The following is an 18,561-nucleotide window of genomic DNA, read 5'->3' on the forward strand; positions in this document are numbered from 1 at the left end:
ATGGCCTGTGCATTCTTGTACCTTTTTTTTGTTGGCTAGAAGCTCTTCTGTAGTAGGCACATAGTACCAAATGTGTAGTGCATGCCGGGTAAGAGTAATTATATTGCCATTAGATTATGAACAGCTTTCATGTGATGTGACATGCACAAATAGAATTGTATATATTGGCAGTCTGGATCCAGATAGTTGCATTTCCTTGGTTACTACTAATACTTTAGATTACTTAAACCATAAAATATTTTTTAAATCCACATTATTTTCACCTGTTACATCTTTTGTTTATTTAAACAAATCAAGCAGCTTGTACAGCTAAAGAAAAAACCCCAAAACATGCAAAGTGCAGGATCTTAAGTTCTATTTTCAAAGTAAACTCCAAGATAGGAGAATTTCTTATCAACATCCCGTCTACAGCCTTTTCCTACAATGGAGGTATGTAAGAGCTTATACCCCACTGAAATCAACTTGAGCAAGTGATACTTGATGCTGCAAAAAAATGACTGATAGGACTTTCAAAAGCTTCTACCACATGGAAAACCCTAATACTGGGATTTCAGCACAGCTATGATTGCTAAGCTTGGTTTTTTTGCTACTGAGCTGTCTAAAATGAGTAAAGAAATCCACTGCACCTGAGAAGTTCTGATTTCTCATTTCCAGACCACAGTACAATGGCCCTGTGTTTGCCTTTTCCAAAACCAGAGAGGAATGTTTAAATAACATTTTGTGCTGAATTAATAATACTGATGCGAATGTTTTCATTAAAATTTGAGTATGTTTAATATCCCTTCTCTTGAATTTTAAATATAACCAATACTTGGTGACTTAATTGCCCAGCAATATCTCTTTTTTAGATTTTTGCCTTATGTTAGTAAAATGAGTGTATTTACATAGTTCCAACCTAAGCACATCTTGTTTTACTGACTAATTGCCTCACTTAAAGGGCACACGATGTTAACACCTTTTGGCTTGCCTGAGACTTTACATCATGCTACATGCTGAATCCCATAGTGAACTTTATCCTATGCAAAAGATAAATCATGTTCTCTATCCTTCTTGATAAAACATTCAAGAAAACCCCTCCACAACTCTCAGGTCATTATAAATTGTCCCCATTGCACTGAGGGTGTGTTCACACTATGTAGATGACCATCTCAAGAGTCTGGTTTGCTGTTGTGGAAAGCAGTGTCTGTAACCTGTGAGCTGAGCACCTGCGGTTGCCCATGCAGCCATCTCTTCCTTGGCTCTGCATAGTTTGAGTGTGCACAAACAGGGCTGGGGGTCTCATCCCTCTCACCACTTAAATAGCACATAGGCTGTTTGGTGTTTGGTGAGATGCACAAAGGGTGATTTTTGACATTGTGGAGTGATGAGGATCCTCCTGCTTCTGTCCCTGGATCAGCAGTACAAGAAGCACCAGAACTGTTTGTGTGAGGAGGATGTCTGGGGGCCTCTGCTAGAACTGATGCTGCAAAAACACCCTGTTTTTCAGGCAGCACCCCAAACCCAGCTGCAGTTCCTTGGAAGGGATTGGCTGTGCCTCTGCCATTGGAGTATTTAGAAGAGAAACAGCTTCTGTGACTTGGCATCAGCCTGGTGCTTTTGGGAATTAGATGTGACATTTAAGGTCGGGTTGGCATAACTTAAGGGTCAGCTGAGGACTGGAGGTACTGAACTTCCTACTTTTACCCAGCTGAGCTTAGTGTCCAGTTTTAACCTGAGTTGAAGGAAAGTCTGAGGTATCTGAAATTGATGTGAGGCCCCATGCAGACAGAGAGGCAGGTGAGAGCAGTGGCCAGGAGAAGTGAGGCCATGGCACAGCCCTAAGGGCAGAAGCCACTGGAGGGTGGTGGCATGGTGATGAGCTGTCTGTGCTGCCAGGCTGGTGAGCCACCAGACCCGCTGGACACCGAAACAGCCAAAGCAGATACGCAGGGCCGGGTTCCTTGGCCTGGAAAGGCTGTGTGCATGTGTGCATCACTCTCCAGCTACAATGACAACGGCTCTTTGAAATGCTTTCCTGCATTTGCATTTACAAAAGCTGGATAAGCCTTTTCAAAAAAAAAATCTGATAAGTAGCAGGCAATTGAATTAACCACTGTTGACTGTATTGCTGTCTCTTAACAAACTCCATCTGTATGGTCTCCCTTTGTAGACACAATTTTATAACTTAATTTCCCTACCAAAACATCAGTGTTTACTTAGTAAGAAATCTGTTCTTTGTCAGCCTAAAACAGTGATTTCTTTATTACCACTCTGCGCAAGGAATGACAGCACAGAGTTGGCACTGGAGCAAGTCTGGTTGAGTCTACAGCGTTGTAATGGAAACAGGGTGAACTGAGGGTCAAGTATAATGGGATTTGTATACAGAAATGTGTCTGCATAAGGAATAGCTGCATGAGATAAGAGAATGAAAGATGAGGCCCACAGGTCTCCCGTTGCATGGTGTTGGGAAGGAGGTATTGCTGTAGGTACACAGCAGACACAGGAGATGGGGTTACCTCTGCACCAGTGTAGCAAAGTTCCCTAAATCACATGTGCCTGCTTCTGCACCAGCTGGTGTTGGTGGGTGTAGGATGTATTGGGGAGGTCATCAGGGATTACTCTGAAAATGTTTTGTATGTAATTTTTACTGATTTTGGGACGCACAGGATTAGTGAGGGTTTTCAAGCTATTTCAAGCTATTACGGTCTGTGGCCTCCCTAAAAAATTTCAAGCAGAGTTGTTAAACATAGTATAGTGAATTTGGCCTGAATAGCAAGAGGCTTGCAGAGATTTTTTTTTTCTGTCTTTCACAGCCCTAAAGGAGTTTTTAGTGTTTCCCAAGGGTTTTGCAAACCACAGGTTGAAAAGCACTAGTGTAAACTTTCAGGAGTAAACAGCTGGGGAACATCAGATCCCTATTCCTTCCTTGATAAATGTGTTATATTTTCCTACGTCGTTGAAAAACTGAAAGAATAGGAGAGCAGCTGTAGTCAATGATACCAATGGATCTGGGAGCAAAGCAGTTCTGCTGGGAAGGTTTTTTTGGGTGGTTACGTGGCAGATGAGATATGAAACACCTCATCTTTTCTTACCATGAGATGATGATTTTGGGGGAAGCATCCTGGCTCCTTTGAAGTATGTTCAAGTTGTACGGTGCAGTGAGCAGTGCTGGGATTTTACCATAGGACTGGGCTTCTGTTTATTGCTTTTACTTTCTCCTGCTTTAGAGCCTTTCTCAGTCTTACATTGCAGGCTAGAGCTGGTAGAGAAAAGCCAGTTGTTTGTTACAAGCAATTGGAGAGAGACTGCTTTCTCTGAATTATTTGTTTTCAACATTTCCCTATGAAACATGTAACCCTAGCACGATGCTAGGGTTAAATGTTTTTTAAAAAAAAAAAATAAAATATGTCTCATGCATGTTCATTTTCTTTCTACTGTTAAAAAAACAAATAGAAAGAAAAAAAGTGATAGATTAAAAAGAAGAAATTAAAGTTGAAGTGCTGATTTATTGTTAATTCTCTTATTTTGTACAGAAAACTCCAGATACTTCAAAAGAAACGTTTGTTTGGAATAAAAAGGGTTTATTCCCTACAGTCATATCAGTGAAAAACTTTTACCTAGTTCTGCTCTTCACTATATAATTGCTTGCTTTTCAGCATACTCATTGCAAAGCAAAGGCTGGTTAGATCAGCCAGTCTGCTGGATCAGATCTTACATTACATCTTGAGCTCTTTGAGTGCCATTAGCATTTCCTTTTAGAAGTGAAGAAATATTGACAGTTTGGTAGGTTATCTCGCATTTTACTGCACGTTAGGGCACTTCAAAGTCTTTATGTAGTGATAGGAACTGTCATGAAGTAGATGTGAAAAGGGCCTTTGGTCCAACTAAACCTGTCAGCAAAAAGATTTAGGGCAGATGGTTATTATTAGAAATCAATGTATTTATTATATATTGTTCAGGAATATTTCCCTTTGGAGGTTACTGTGAGTGCTGTTGCTGTTTAAAATGTGTCAAATGCCAGTAAAACTAATTCCTGCAGAAAACCCAGGGAGCCCCGACCAAAAGCTTTGTTATTATGGGAAGGCATGTCTCTTACTCCTTTGTGCTGTGATGCACCAGAGGCAGGTACACACAGAGCACACCAGCAGAGTGTCTGGCATGTGTCTGTGCGTGTGTGTGAGATGTATTTCTGCACAGCTATCACAATCACCTTTATGTACTGATGGAGCTCCTCTGTCTGCTGTGTCTGGAAAGGCTTTGTAGAGATCTGTGCTGTACCTGTTCCATTTTGTTACATTCCCCTTTGTAAACTATGGGGTTTGGTTACTTCCAGTTAGTTACAACAGCTTACTGCTGCTTAGGGCAAGTGTGTCATCTTTCTAAGGCTTGAACACCAATGGTTTCCCCCGTACTTTAGAAAAGAGAAGCAGGACATTTCAGAGTTTTGTAATTAATTGGATGTAGGTTTTCCTTCTTTGGGTTTCTTGTTTAGCTATAGGTTTTATGTTGTAGGACCTTGGATTATGGGAAGAGGACATTCCCAACAGAAAAAGAGCATATTAGCAGAAACATTAATGCTGGAAGTCGTTGTCCTGGAACAAAGATTCATTTTCCGTTCACTCTGTGATTTACAGCACATTCCAACCAAGTGATTTGGCTATGGTCTTCTGGCATAACATTGTTTGCCCTTTCCCTGACATTTTGCATATAAAGAAAAGTTATGAGCTTCTTGGGCATTCAAGGTACCAGGAAATGCAGGAGTCTACCTAATTTGTTAACATGAAATTATAGATGTCAGACACAGACTCTGTTAGTTAACGTTGGTTAGAGTAATGCTGCAGCCAGTTGATTGTATTACAGTCATGATGAAGAGGAATGGTCTTTTTTTGCTTTTCTGGGATATGACAGGTATGGAGCCAAGGCAGATTTAAAGTGTAATGAATGAATAAGCATTTTCTGTGGTTTGCCTGACTCTTCCATGAGCTCCATTGCTGTGGTGTTGCTGCCACTGTCTTTCTCCTCAGTGGGTTAGTGCTGGCATAACATGGAAACAGACTTTTCCAAAGTAGTATAGCAATTGTCTTTTAAATGCTAAACCCCTCTGTAGCACTTGAATGTTACAACCTTTTAAGGGAGAGAAGCCTCCACCCAAAAGTAGCATAGGAAGAAGACACTGGGAAGGGATTCAAAAACTCAAATTTCTTCCCCACAAACATGCACTTCCATTTGTTTTTCCAAGACCAATGTCTTCACAGCTACAAGCAAAGTATTCACTTGAAAGTGCTAATATCCTCAACATGTGTCCCAAGGGAAAACAGAGATGCAGAGAAATGGCTGTGTCACATCCGACACATCTCTCTAACACCCATTTCCCACATCCCCACACCAGTGCTGACTCCCCTCGGATCTCCCTCAGCTCTGTCATCAGGATCTGGTCTGCATCTACACCTCTCCCCATATTTTTCCCCACCGATTCCCGCTCAGCTTGCTCCTTCAATCAGCCATGCCACTGCCCAGCCTTTATCCCCTCCCCACCCTGACCCTGCAGCATTTTGACACCCCAGCTCTCAAAATTTGTGACTATTGGAGTCAAGTTCTCATGCCCGGTAGCTTCAACCTAAAGCTCACATGCCTCCAGGTTTGCATTGCTCCTTAGGTTTGCTTCCATTCACTGGTTCCTGCAGTTCTATCCATGCTTTCCTGCGTGCCTTTTCTCTCACTTTTCTTCCTTCTCTCCCCCTCAGCTACCTTCCTTGAAGTTCCCCTTCTTAAACTATGCTTCTTCTCTGAAGGCTTTCATCATTAATCTCTCAAGAAACTATCTTAGAGCCTCATCTGCTGTGCTTTGATTTATTAGTTGTGCAGTTTTTTTGGCAAGTATCTCATAAGAACTGAGCTGGTCATCCTTCTACCTCCATTCCTAAAGGAAAGCTTGTGTGAAAAGGTGGGCTTTCAGAACTTAAATTAAAAGATCATGTAAGTAAGATAATTGGATTAAAAAAAAAAAGATATTAGGATCTGAAACAGAATGTTTACTTGCTTTGATGTGCTTTGGGAACATATGTCTGCACAGTGGGTTGTGTGGCTGATTAAGTATAAAACAATCCGAAAAAAAAATCACCACTATTAAGCTTAAATCAAAGTTCTCTCCCTAAGACACTAATTTGATTTGGGTTTGAAGGTCCCGTATCAACCCTAATTTCTACCTTTGATGTCTTGCTTCTTTGTGTGTTGTATAATGGAGGGCAACCTTACTTAAAAAAATTTGCGGTTTTGTTCCATTTTGAAAGCAAATATTGTTATTGTTGTTGTGTTGCAGTTGTGACTACAAATGTCAGCCAATACTAGACCCTTGTTGTGGTAAATGCAGCACAAATGCAATGAGAAGCCATATGTGGTCAGAAGAGTTTTTAATCCGAGAACCAATTCCTGTGCTCAGGCTCCCAACTTGGCTCCCTCCAAAAGTTGCCCCTGTCCCCACTGAGGCTGCCAATAACCTGTGAGCTTAAAAAGATTGTTAATTTATAGTGGAACTTAGATGAAAAAAGTTTCAAGCCCTAAACCAAAATACTTATACTTTTGATTTCATTATTAAAAAATCAGGTGAAAATCAGGTGAAATAAAATAGGTTGTTTGATTTGTTTAGATATTTTAAATATAGCATTGAATTCAGATATCTCTGAATATGGAATTGTCTTTCAAAAGGGAGAATGAAAGATGTTTACCTCTGGTTTTTTTCTGCTTTTGTAACAAAAAAAAATACCTTGTTCTTACCTGGAGCAAGTATTTTAAATTACTCATATGCTAAAAGTAGCATTAATTCTAAGGGATAGGAAAAAATAATGCAAAGAAATTGTACCTGCCTTAGATTATGATACTGTGTAGATGAGAAACATAAGAGTTGTGTTGGAGACCTGTTCTTGATGCTCCTCCCATTGGTGGCTGATTTTCCTTTGATTTCAGTAGCACAAGATTAAACCTTAGGCATGACAACTGCCATTGCCAATGGATGTGGAGTGGGATTTTCATAGTGTCTACCTAAATCCTTCTCAAAGCACTGCCCAAACCACAAATTCACAAAAAAGGGATTTTATATTCAGAGATTTTAATCTGTTCAAGCCCAATGGAATTGTCACAGTTATCTGGTCTGACATCTGCAACACTGGCCATAGGATTCCACTCTTTAATTTCTACACTGGGAGAAATTACTATTTCCTACTATTAGAACTCCAAACTTTGCAGTGCACTTAAAGACCATATTTTAGAAAAGCATCTAGTGCTGTCTTACAGGCTTGTTGCAATGCTGAATTTACTAATTCCATCCATAAAACCATCTAATGGGAACTTACCGTTGTTGATAAAAATATCTTTTCTAATAGATATTTTTTAAGTGTTTTTTATTGTTATTTTTTATGCTTCCTTTTTTGCTCAAAGACAGGTTTGAGGGGAAAAGAAAATATGAACTGAAATGAAACACACCCATTAAATTTCTGCAGAAAAGCTGTAACAATTTTTGTTAAGATTCACAATCTCTGTAACATCTTATAAGTGAATGCATTAATTGCTGAATTAGCAATGGTAGCTCTGATTTTCTCTATAGTCATCTTTGTGAGTATGAAAAAAAAAATATTAACCTTATTTTAGAGCTGAGAAGATACAGGGAAAAAAACATTACTTGTGCTGTGCATCCCAATGGAGCAGGGGCTGGGAGTTAGCAGTGATGTCTCTTGAATCCCCATCTCGATTTCTTTGTAGTGGGACAGGTAGGCTGGCTCTCCAAGTTGATAGTCTTATATTTGACCATCAGGTCACTTCACTGGGTAATTATCAGCTTATTGCAGTGCTGGGTGAGCTGGGGAGCGCGAGTGATTCCCCATCGCCTCATGACCAGGCTGCCCTGCGCCACTCCTGAGGCACATCCTCTGCTCTCCGAGCTGAAAAAACAGCAGGGAGGGAAATCTTTGTGAATGATCAAATGCCATGTGAATTCAATAGTCGTGGCCCAGGTTTGACCTCTGGAATTTACCTTGTTTTGAGGGACCTCGAGGGGTTTGATCCTCAGGGTACCGCACAACTGTTGCGACCTCTCGCCCTTCCTGTTGTAAGGGACTTTAAATCAGAAATAAACAGAGGTGAAGCTGAGGGGCTGGTGAGAGCTGTTTAGACTGAATCATTTAGCATGAATCCTGGGGCACTTTAGGTTTCCTGTTGAATACAGCTTTGGCATCCCATCCATATAGTGTCTGCCATGAGAGCACTCCATTTTTCAGTCATCTATATGGCTTTCCTCCATCTCCTTCAGACAAAGGTGGTGTTCTGGGTACACAGAACTTGGAAAAACAGGCTAGGAAGTTTTACGTAAAACAAAACAAAAGGGGTTTTATGTGGGGTTTAAAAAGGATTGTTGGCTTTAAAAGTTTGGTTTTTTTAATAGCAAAACTACCAGGGTATGGTACCCCTCCCCATGAGTAGTTCTGTTCCTTGCCTTTATGTCTGTTTAGCAGCTATACATTTCTTTATTGTAGAGCTAAACAATTGCCTTCAAGTGTCCATATTCCATTAAGCATATAGAAAAGTATTCAGCCCCTTGTTTTCTGCAGAATGAATTTATTTGTCACATAAGTATTAATTTAGACTAGTCATGGAACATTAGTGCTTGGTAATTGTCCACATTTTTCCGGAGTTTGTTTAACTGATGGAGATTATTTCAGAAATGTGCAGCTTCTTTAACTGTTACATTCATTGCTGAGTGCCCCTTGCAGAGGCTACAGACTCACAGCAGTGGCGGGATGTTGTCTCATCTCGGCCACACGAGATTTGAGGATTGCTGATGCATGTCCACTGAGGGAGAGCGGGAAAAATTACCCCAAGGCCCTTTTCATAGCAGCCAGCACTGGTTTTGCCAGTTCCTGGGGTTTTCCCTTCCCTGGAGCCCAGCCCAGTTCCTTAGAGAGGATGCTGCTCCTCTGCAGTGGGACCACAAGGGTTCTTTCTCAGCACTGCATCCAGCAGCAGCATCAAAGACAAGCACTTGACAGGCTCCAAGGCACACACAGGAGAATGGTGCTCTGCCTCACTGAAAACCGTGGGCTGAGGTTTCTGTGCCTTGGTTTTCAAAGGAAACTGCCAGCTCCTTCTCCCAGACTTTGGGATGAGACTACAGAGCTTCAGATGAGCTGTCACTCCTTTCAGCAAAACCCAAGAGCCAAGAAAATTAAGCAGATCTCTTTTCCCCAGTGAAGGACTGTTAGAGAGTGACCAGCTCCTGGCAAACCACCAGTGTCCCACAGGCAGTGTGTGTCATGTCTCAGATGCTGGTATCCCTCCTCTTGCTGACTGTGTTCCTCTGCTGTCACATGTTATCGCTGCCCCACAGTTCTGCTCTGTAGGAGGCTAAAGCCAGGTAAATTGTGTCAGGATTTCTGCTCTCCCAGAGATCATCCACTGCACTGCTGAAAGACCTGCTCTGTAAAGCCTTTAGGAGCTTGTATGCCCCCAGCATCACCATGAGGCCATGGAGCCCTTAGGTGGCACCAGGTAATGTCTCCCACACCTCAGTGTCTCCCTCTGTTAAAGAGCAGCAAAGGAAAAGCCACTCCTGGGTGGGGGAGGAAATGACTCCAGGCTCACGTGCTTCGTCAGATATGCAAATTGCTCTACAAGTCCTGAGCATTAATTATAGAGCCTGAGCTTCTCGCTGGAGCCGCAGGGAAAACAGGCCCCTGGCTCACATTAAATTTAATGGCGTTTGGACACCCAATTCCCTTAGCCTATTTGAAAACCAGAATCCCACTTTATCCAGATATATATGTGGTCAGGTGAAATCCCTCATCCCACTGCAGACAGCAACATTTTTACAGCATTGCATTCAGTAAAGTCAGGAGTTCTCCCTCACGTAGTGGGGTGTTTTCCTCATGCTGTCTGGGGGATCCAGGAAAGAAGCGGGGAGAGACATGGATAGCATGGTCTGCACAGGGAGCTCTATGGACAGTCTGAAGAACGCAGCTCTGGCACCATGCTTTCACTGCAGGCTGGTTCACCAGACCAAGCTGAAGGCTGTCCCACTGCAGGGTCTGGGGCATGGGCAATGAGGAGCCCTGAATGTTCTGGATGTGAGTTAGACATGGGGACAGAGCTGCCTTCCCCCAGCACTGCTTCATCTCTCATCCACTGCCTCCAAAGAGCAGGATATGATTGCTCTCCTCTGCAAGGAGCAAACCTGTGAGCATACAGATGCCTCTCACTGTGTAGTTGTAATGCCAATGCAATGGCTCAGTGTGGGATGAAGTCAGAAATAATGCAAATGGGAAAAAAAGTGGGGAAAAGAAGCAAACCTTTGGGAAGTTAGGAGCAGAGGATGCCCCTGGCTGAGTGAGTTGTTCCTGGTAGGCAGCTCCTGGAAGCCACATTATTTTGCGACACGCTTCGCTGTGGGATGTTGTTTTGCTAGAATTGTAGGTGTATGACAGTGAGAGGTGATCCCTGCCTGGGAGGGCTCACAGGAGCCAGACCTTGATGGGAGTATGGCTGTCCTAGTCCAGTGAGCAAAGGCAGGCTTTAAGCAGAGCCATAAGGAGCTGCCTGTTCTCTAGCCCAGTCTTTGTGCACAGGGCCAACCTCATGTTCAAACACCAGCTGCGTTTCCAGCTGCATGCATTTTGGGGAAATTCTTGATCTTTTTCCCAGTGTTACCTCTTTGTTCAGGGTGGAGTTTTCCTATTCTGAGGGACTCCAGCATTTCTGCCTAATTTAGCACAGAGAAAATGAACAGCAAACCCTTCATATTGTTATACGCATTTTAGATGTCGGCCTCACAGTTTGATCAGCAGAGGCTCCAAAGACTCGTAAACCTGGTAATACATAGTTCCAGGACTGCATCAAAGAAGTTCACAACCCTTTTGGGAGAAGCTGTGAGTACTGATGAAAGAGGGAACTTATTGTATATGTAAGAAAACTTCTTTCATGGCTTATGTATTAAGGCAGGCTCTGTGGCCCAGGGAAGATTGGGGCTGCTTTTAATTTACATCGCCCCTCACTTATATTAAGTCTTCGTCAGAAGAAAAATTAGTCAGATGTTTTCTTAATGACATCATTTTTTTTAATCCTGTTTCATTTTTTCCAGATGAGGCGGTGGAGATTATTAGAAATGAATTGAAACTAAATCTGGAACAGAGACTTTGATTCACTTCTCCCTCCTCCCCGGTAGAAATAAATTGGTCGGCTCCGTGCTCGGATGCCTTTATTAGCAGCCTCGACAGAAACCAGCCCCAGCGGCCTCAGCTGCAGCTTCCTGAGCCTGCCGCCGCCACGGCTGACGTCATGGCGAGAGGCACCACAGAGTGACTTTGGTCACCCCATAATTTTGGTAATGGAAGGCCATGGCAACACAGGTGGGGAGGTTATGAGGTCTGAAATAGCCATGCCATCATCAGTTTGTCTTTCAGTGTCATGAAAGAAAACAGGGTCGATGCTTGTGGGTGTTCCTCTGGCAAAACCCCAACCTGGGTCTGGTGAGCCACCTGTTTTGGTGGCTGTGCATCTCCACAGAGCCTTTATGTGTGATGGGTTTTCACTGCCTGGTCTTTCACACCACCGAGCCACAGAGTGTATTGCTACAGAAAAGTACTTTGAACTATAAATATTTCAGAAAGCATTTAATTTACTACCCATCAGCAGAAAGTGTTCAAAAAGCCACAAGGTTTACTAATTTATCAGAAAGACAGAGAAACACACAGAAGATCAAACAAAGACAAACATGCTCGTTAAACTGCTGAATAAGTCTGCAAAGCTTATATTACATTTCTGTGTGGTTTTGTTGATATGCAAGTATTACACATAAATTAAAATGCACCTGAAATGTTGATAAGGCAGGGTGGGACTGAGACCCTGAGGTGCTGGTGGCATGTTGAAACTGCTCAGACCATCGTGTTTGTGGTTGTCTGTGTATGGAGAGACAGATCTTACATGCGCTCACTAATGGCATATTTGGATAGTCTCAGTGAAGGCCCTTTGTAGTACCCTCCCTTAGATCAGCCCACGTCCCAGATCCCTGACCTCCAAATCCCTGTTGTCTTCTGTGCTCAGGGTGCAGCCCCATGGGGTGCACATCCATCTCCCTCAGCTTTGCTTAGAGCACCCAGTGAGGGACGAATGCTGTCCCTGCTGTGACCTGTGTGTCAACACCAGCTCAGCTTCCAGCAGTCTGTGACTACAGAGAGAGCTAATACAAAGCAGATTTTGCTCTTTTGTTTTGCCCAATGACAGCTCTCCCTCCTTTGGTGTCTAGCTCAGATTTTCTGCTTCTCAGGTCAGGGTGAGTAGCTTTCTCTCCTTTGTACCCTCTGTGGTTTCTCTAAGAGGCTGAAGGGTAGAGTAGGGCACATGTCTGGGAGAAGTCTGCAGACTTTCTCTTCCATCCTTGTTCACCCTTCAAAAAACTGCTTAAGCACGCAGTGAAACATGCATGTGACTTTTTTTTGTTACCTGTGGAATCCCTCAGCATTTACCGACTTTATTCTCAGGTGGCACTTGGCCTGAGGAAGATCTGAGGGATTTAAGAGAGGCGGCCCCCAGAAAGCATGCAGTAAAACCTCCCATGAACTTTTGCCCTCTGAACCGTACCACCAGCCTGTCAAGGAGGTTTGTGCTGGCCATGATGGACGCAGGAGGTGGGGCTGCTGCCCCGGCACGGGCCAAGCCACGCATGCTGGGCTGAGGAAAGCGCAGCTCAAGATCACATAAGTTCTCCTTGCAACATTTCCATCCTTGCACAGACTGCCCTGTCAAAGGGCTTTCTGCACGTGTCAGCACTAAACATCTGGATATCCAGGGGCAGTGAGGAGCTTGCAAAACCTCAGCTTTGCCTCAGATATCATTGTGAGTCCAGACTCCCTGTGCGAGGAGATGGGGTGGGATCTCTAGCACAGTGTGTTTTCCATGCCTCCTCTATGTACAGACACTGCCTAAAGCAGCCTGTGCCCCTTCGCACAGCAGCCCAGTTGGGGCGAGCCTTCTTGCACAAATACATATTTAGTGCAATAGTGGTGCATGTCCACAGGAAGCTTGGGAACTTCAAACTCTGCATATGCCAAGAGGAGAGGATTGTCCCACTGTGTGCTTGAACTCCTCTCTTGTGGAGGTAGCAGTGGTGAGGCAGGACAGAGAAGGGTGACAAGCGGTTGTGCCTGCTCTGGGTGGCTGTGAGTGACGGTGTGTCTCTTGTTTTCCTTCCAAGGCCTCCTCCTCTGAGCGGCAGCCCCGTCATCTCCGACATCTCCCTCATCCGCCTGTCTCCGCACCCTGCTGGGCCTGGCGAGTCGCCCTTCAGCCCACCACACCCCTACGTGGCACCCCACATGGAGCACTACCTCCGCTCTGTGCACAGCAGCCCCACGCTCTCCGTCATCTCTGCTGCCAGGGGCCTCAGTCCCGCCGACGGTAAGACACTGTGCTACTGGAACTGCAGCAATTTTGTAGCTCACCAGGACTGAAATTCCCTAAAACCCAGGGATTTACAGCTGCAAAGACTCCGCAGCTGCTCTCTGAAGTGGGAGAGCTGTCTCCTTTTCTTTTTGTTGGGCTTTTTTTTTTTCCCCTTTAACTACACATTTGTTTTGCATCATCGCACTGAGAAAGCAGAGCGTGAGAATAGCTATTGCTGCTGGATCATATTATAAATATTTTGCTTTAAGTATGTTCCTTTCTGCAGTGCTCTTTTAGAAGCTTCCCTGTCCTTATGTCTGTACTGGGACCTAGCTTTCCCTAGAGAGGGTCACAGTTGTTCTGGCTGCCTGGCTTGGCTGAGACTGATGTTGGAGAGGAGACAATTCCAGCTAGGTTATCCCCTTTTTGCCTTTGTGTCTGGGTCAGCGTCACTCCTGAGTGAAGGCGAGGGGCCATCATTTCTTCCTCCTTACTCCTGAGCTGCCCTGCAGCAGCCTTCAGGGAAGGCGAGGATGTGTGGGAAGTTGAGTGCTGGGTGCTCTGAGCCCTATCAGACCCCATGTTGGGGAGCTGGGGAAGAAGCCATCCAACAGGGAAAGGGGAAAATGCACAATAGTGCTTCCACCTGGCAAGGTGTAAATCATGCCTTACTTTGTCAGAAGAGTTGTGGGTGGCTGGCTCAGTGCCCTGGGAATATCTGGGTTCCTGGTCTCTGCATGTCCAGCAAACCCCAACATCCCTCGGCTCCCAGGCTGCTGCAGGGGCCAGCAGCCCTTCAACACTGCGAAGTGCACCAGAGAGCAACAAGGCCCCTGGATTAGTGTCTGGCAGCATAAAACTATCTTGTATGGCTTAAACAACATCACTATAGTGATGGGGACATGCATATGTCTTCTTCTTCCCTCCCCCTGAAACGTCATCCAAACTCTCAGGCACCCGCCAGAGAGAGGCCTGATGGCTTGTGTGTGTGTGTGTGTGTGTGTGTGTGTATGCTCTGCCCTGTCCTCTCCTTCCAAAACCAGTTTCATTGTTTGCTGTGGAAGAAAGGCATTGTGTTTTGGGTTGCTTTTCTTTTCCTCCTTTTTTTTCCTTTTTTTTTTTTTTTTGCCCCCCTTGTTTAAGGTGGTGGTAAATAAGTTAATGGGGCAAGCGGGTGGGGAGGCAGGTTTGAAAAATTACAGCTGGGAGAAAGTGAGTGTAATTGGCTTTGGCAGCCAAAATGGTTTTATGCTGCCAGACACTAAACCTAGCTCTATGCATTAGACCTTGGCTTTAATTTCCTCACGCTGCTATCGGGAACTGGGCTGCATTTGTCTTTCCTTCCTAATAGGCAGGGATGTTAATGCTGACAGGGTTACTGCTGTCGGCAGCCTGGGCCCTTTCCCCCCCTCCCAGGGGTGCTGGCTGCGTCCGAACGGGAGGATTATTAGAAGGGGGAACGAGAGATTGTTTATAAATTTGCGGAAATGGAGGAATGCAGAGGCCCCAGCCTGGTCTCCTTTGTCCACAGAAGCACGCCCAAGCGCACGTCACGCGCGCCCTACACGGAGCCGTGCGGCTGGGGCTGGCGGGGGGCGTGGGGGGAGACGGGGCCTCCAACGTCAGCTCTGAGGTCTAACACTGCGCTGGGAACCTTCTCCCCATGTTTCTTTCCTCGCCTGCGGCTCCAACAGTGGCTCATGAGCACCTGAAGGAACGAGGCCTCTTCGGGCTGCCCCCGCCACCACCAGGAGCCAACCCTGCTGACTACTACCACCAAATGACGCTGATGGCCGGCCACCCAAACCCCTATGGGGACCTCCTCATGCAGGGCGGGGGAGCAGCCAGCACAGCCCACCTCCACGATTACCTCAGCCCCGTTGATGGTGAGTAGCAGCTTGGATTCTTCCTGGCACAGCTGAAATTTTGGGGTAGATGGATGGGACTGCCCTCCAGGTAGAGGTTGTTGTATGTGGTCACTCTGCCCTGCTGGAACCTTTGGGTGCTGCACTTCAATTTTTGGCTTAAAAGGTCACTTCCTTCCATAGAAATATATAAAATATATATAACTTAAAATATGTACATCTTGGTCTCTTAGAGATGATGGCATGGCTGCAGCATGGGTAGGAGATGGGCTGGTCCAGCAAGCTGGGCATTACTGCTGTCCTGCTGCATTGACCATGGGTGACCAGAGTGTGTCTGGGGACCAGCTTCACCTCTAGCTCCCCATCCCACCCCATGTTTTCCCTGCTTGGTGTCTGGGGTGAAGGCTGTGTCCATACAAAGCTGTGCTAGACACAGTGGTCTTCTCATCTTGGTTGGGACCTCTCAGGTCCACAAGGAGAGACAATATCTGAATGGGGAGACACAGTGGAAAGAATATAGTAGTACTTTGTGCAAGGAAATAAAGCAGCAATGTGGTATTTGTGATAGTAATGGGTGTTATAAAGCCAGAAAGCTCTCGTTTCTGGCTAAATGAAGAAGAAATAGAATCATGTTAGGCACTGTGGTGCTGAGTCACCCCTGTGGCCTGACTGCTGCCCTGGGAAGAATCTACCTGGAAGCATATATGAAGTCCAAATGATTTTTAGAGCTCTTAGAAATGTCTTTCACTTCATGCTACATCTTGCAAGAACTGGGGTTGTACAGATACTACAGAGGGAAGTTTGGGGATTGTTTCTGCTGCAAAAGGGAGAAGTCTCAGTTCAACTTCGAGATTCAGCATCTGTTTCCTGGGATGTCTTTGGATTTGCCTGTGGACCATTGTAATTTTTGGAGTGGAGATCTGCATCGTTTCATTATCGCTTCAAAGTTTCTGTTATTGAGCTTTTAAGATTGAAGACTTTATGGTCTTGCTGCTTCATAAAGTGACTGGTTTAAAATTATAAAAGCTGTTCTGACTGTTCACTGATGGAAGTTTACAGATACTTCTAATGGAAAAACAGTTTTTCATCTGTGGCTGCTGTGGAAGCTTTACCTGAACACTCATTTTGTGCTGCCAAGTCCTAGATTAATTTGGAACCTGGATCCCAGTCTGAGAGAGAGCACAAGCTCCTTGGTACCATCCCGCACTCTAACACCCAAAATATATCCCAGGCTTCTCTGCTACAAAGCAGCTGGTCAGTAAGGCTCCTCTGTCTTCTCTCCCAAGGGTTAATGCCTGTGGTTATAGCAGATGGGTGCAAACGAGTCCTTCCAAGTTCTTCTCAGGCTCATGAATAAGACTCCTTCCTCCTTGCCTCCTTATTAGTCCATCTCTGACCAGCATTGCCTCACTGAAGTGCCAGATAAACAACCAGTGAGGGAAGCAAACAACTGTTCTCATGGTGGTACGGGCTGGCTCCCAGCACACCAAAACGTTCATCCCCCGGTTTGCTGAGGATCAATCTTTATCCAAGATAGTGAGATACTCCCCTTGGCAGAAGATTCTCAGACTGTTTGCCTTCTCCTGAAAACAACTCCACACAGAGTCATGTATCACAGGTCTCAGTTTCACACAGCCAAGCTCATAACCATGATTCACGGCAGAGCCAGGGTTCACCAAGCATTTATTATGATCTCTTGGAAAAGCTTTGTTAGTGATTAACAGGAAAGCCTTTTGTGGGCCTTCACGTGTTCCGCATGAGATGGAAACTTTCAAACATTACGAGAATGTGACACGAGACACTACTTTTTAAGAATGCATAAAGGAGCACCAGTCCCGTACCAGTCTCTGGTCCACGTGCCTGGGTTTATCCATCATCCAAGAAAAGAGAGAATTGCACTTTATTAAGGGAAAGAGTAAAATGGATGGCTCTGAAATGCTGGATGAGGAGACAGTGTCTCCTTCTCTTTTTAGAAAGTTATTTCAAAAATTTAAATCAGCAGGGCCTAAGTAAATAGTTGAACAGATAATTTAATAAAGCATCCTCTTATGGTGTTTTTCTGAGACAAGAATATCAGTAGCACGCATAAACCCTCAGTGAGTCACCACCTCACTGCATCTGTAAGAGAGACCTCTTCTTCCCAGGGAGCCCGGGAACATAGAAACTTTACGAGAATCAGTTTGCTGAAAATGCAGGTAGCTCTTGTTAAACCACATGCAGCACCATCATTCATCTGTGATAACACTGGCACTTGCAAAAGGAAGAGCAGGAGATAAGCACATATTAAATCTGGCCTATTCAGTGTCACATCGCTTCCAGACCTCCGCAGGTTGGGCCATGGGAGCTGTGGACACTGGGTATGGTAGTTCTTCCACAGAGACATACCTGCGCCTTTCTAGTTCCTGTAACTGCATTTCCTGGAGAATTTCTCAGTGCCTTCATGTTTTTTTGTCAGTGTTTTTCACTCCATCACATGTCTAAGGTCAGGAAAAGTAATAGGATATAAATGTTGGCTGGAGCTTGTTGGTGCCAGCGCTGTTTCAGGTCTGCTGAGTCACATGGTGACTGAACTGGGCTGCCCAGAGCTGCATCTCTGCTGGGTTTTCAGTGTGTAGCTAGAAGCAGTTAAAGCACTAAAGTAGACCAGATTTAAGTTTTATGTACCAGACTGCTGTGGTGTTCAGGCCAGTTCCAGTGGAGACTAAGCAGCCCTTCAGTTAGTTCTCCTGTTCCATTTCTTCATCCAAACAGGGACTCAAAATCCAAGAGTGGAATCTGAATCCAGGCTTAATCTCATTTTATGGAAAGTCTATACTTTCAAATCAAAAGTTAATCACTTTCCAATATCACAACATTGCTGATGGGGTATGTTTAAGACTATCTACAGGTTGTATTCACCAGATCAAAACAATCTTTTGCATTTCTTTTTTAGTAGTGCTACATGGTGGGCTATTCCAGGTGACAGAGGGGTTGTGCAGGAGCATCCCTAGGGCAGGAAAGACTGGTGGGGAACATGGTGACCCTGGAGAAGGCTACCACTTTCCAGCTGCTTTTCCTGTAGACAGGCACAGGGCTTCCTGTGATTGCACTCAGCCCTTCAGGAGGAGACATTTTCTCTCAAGAGGAGTCCAGCCACACCAACTCAATGCTGCTGCTGCTGCTGCTGTATAGTCCTGTATATCCAGCAGATATACACCAGCAGATCTCAAAGTGCTGTAAAAAGCAAAGCTATTTCATCACAGGAGACCACAAAGAAAAGGGAGATCAGTGAGTGGAGTAGTGGCAGCTTCACGAA

At 44.8% G+C, this 18,561-nt stretch overlaps 1 protein-coding gene across 9 annotated transcripts in view; it reads left to right on the plus strand.

Annotated features, from left to right (window-relative positions):
- GLI2 (GLI family zinc finger 2) overlaps nt 1-18,561 on the plus strand; it is a 383,459-nt gene that overhangs the window by 328,360 nt on the left and 36,538 nt on the right. For all 9 annotated transcript variants that reach the window (XM_086897659.1, XM_086897657.1, XM_086897658.1 and 6 more), the window contains 2 exons: nt 13,214-13,416; nt 15,096-15,287. In XM_086897659.1, the coding sequence (XP_086753785.1) occupies nt 13,214-13,416; nt 15,096-15,287 (395 nt within the window). The remainder of the gene's footprint in view (nt 1-13,213; nt 13,417-15,095; nt 15,288-18,561) is intronic.

The sequence above is a fragment of the Cyanistes caeruleus genome, chromosome 7 (assembly GCF_971803275.1).
Source record: "Cyanistes caeruleus chromosome 7, bCyaCae1.hap1.1, whole genome shotgun sequence".
NCBI classification, from domain to species: domain Eukaryota; kingdom Metazoa; phylum Chordata; class Aves; order Passeriformes; family Paridae; genus Cyanistes; species Cyanistes caeruleus.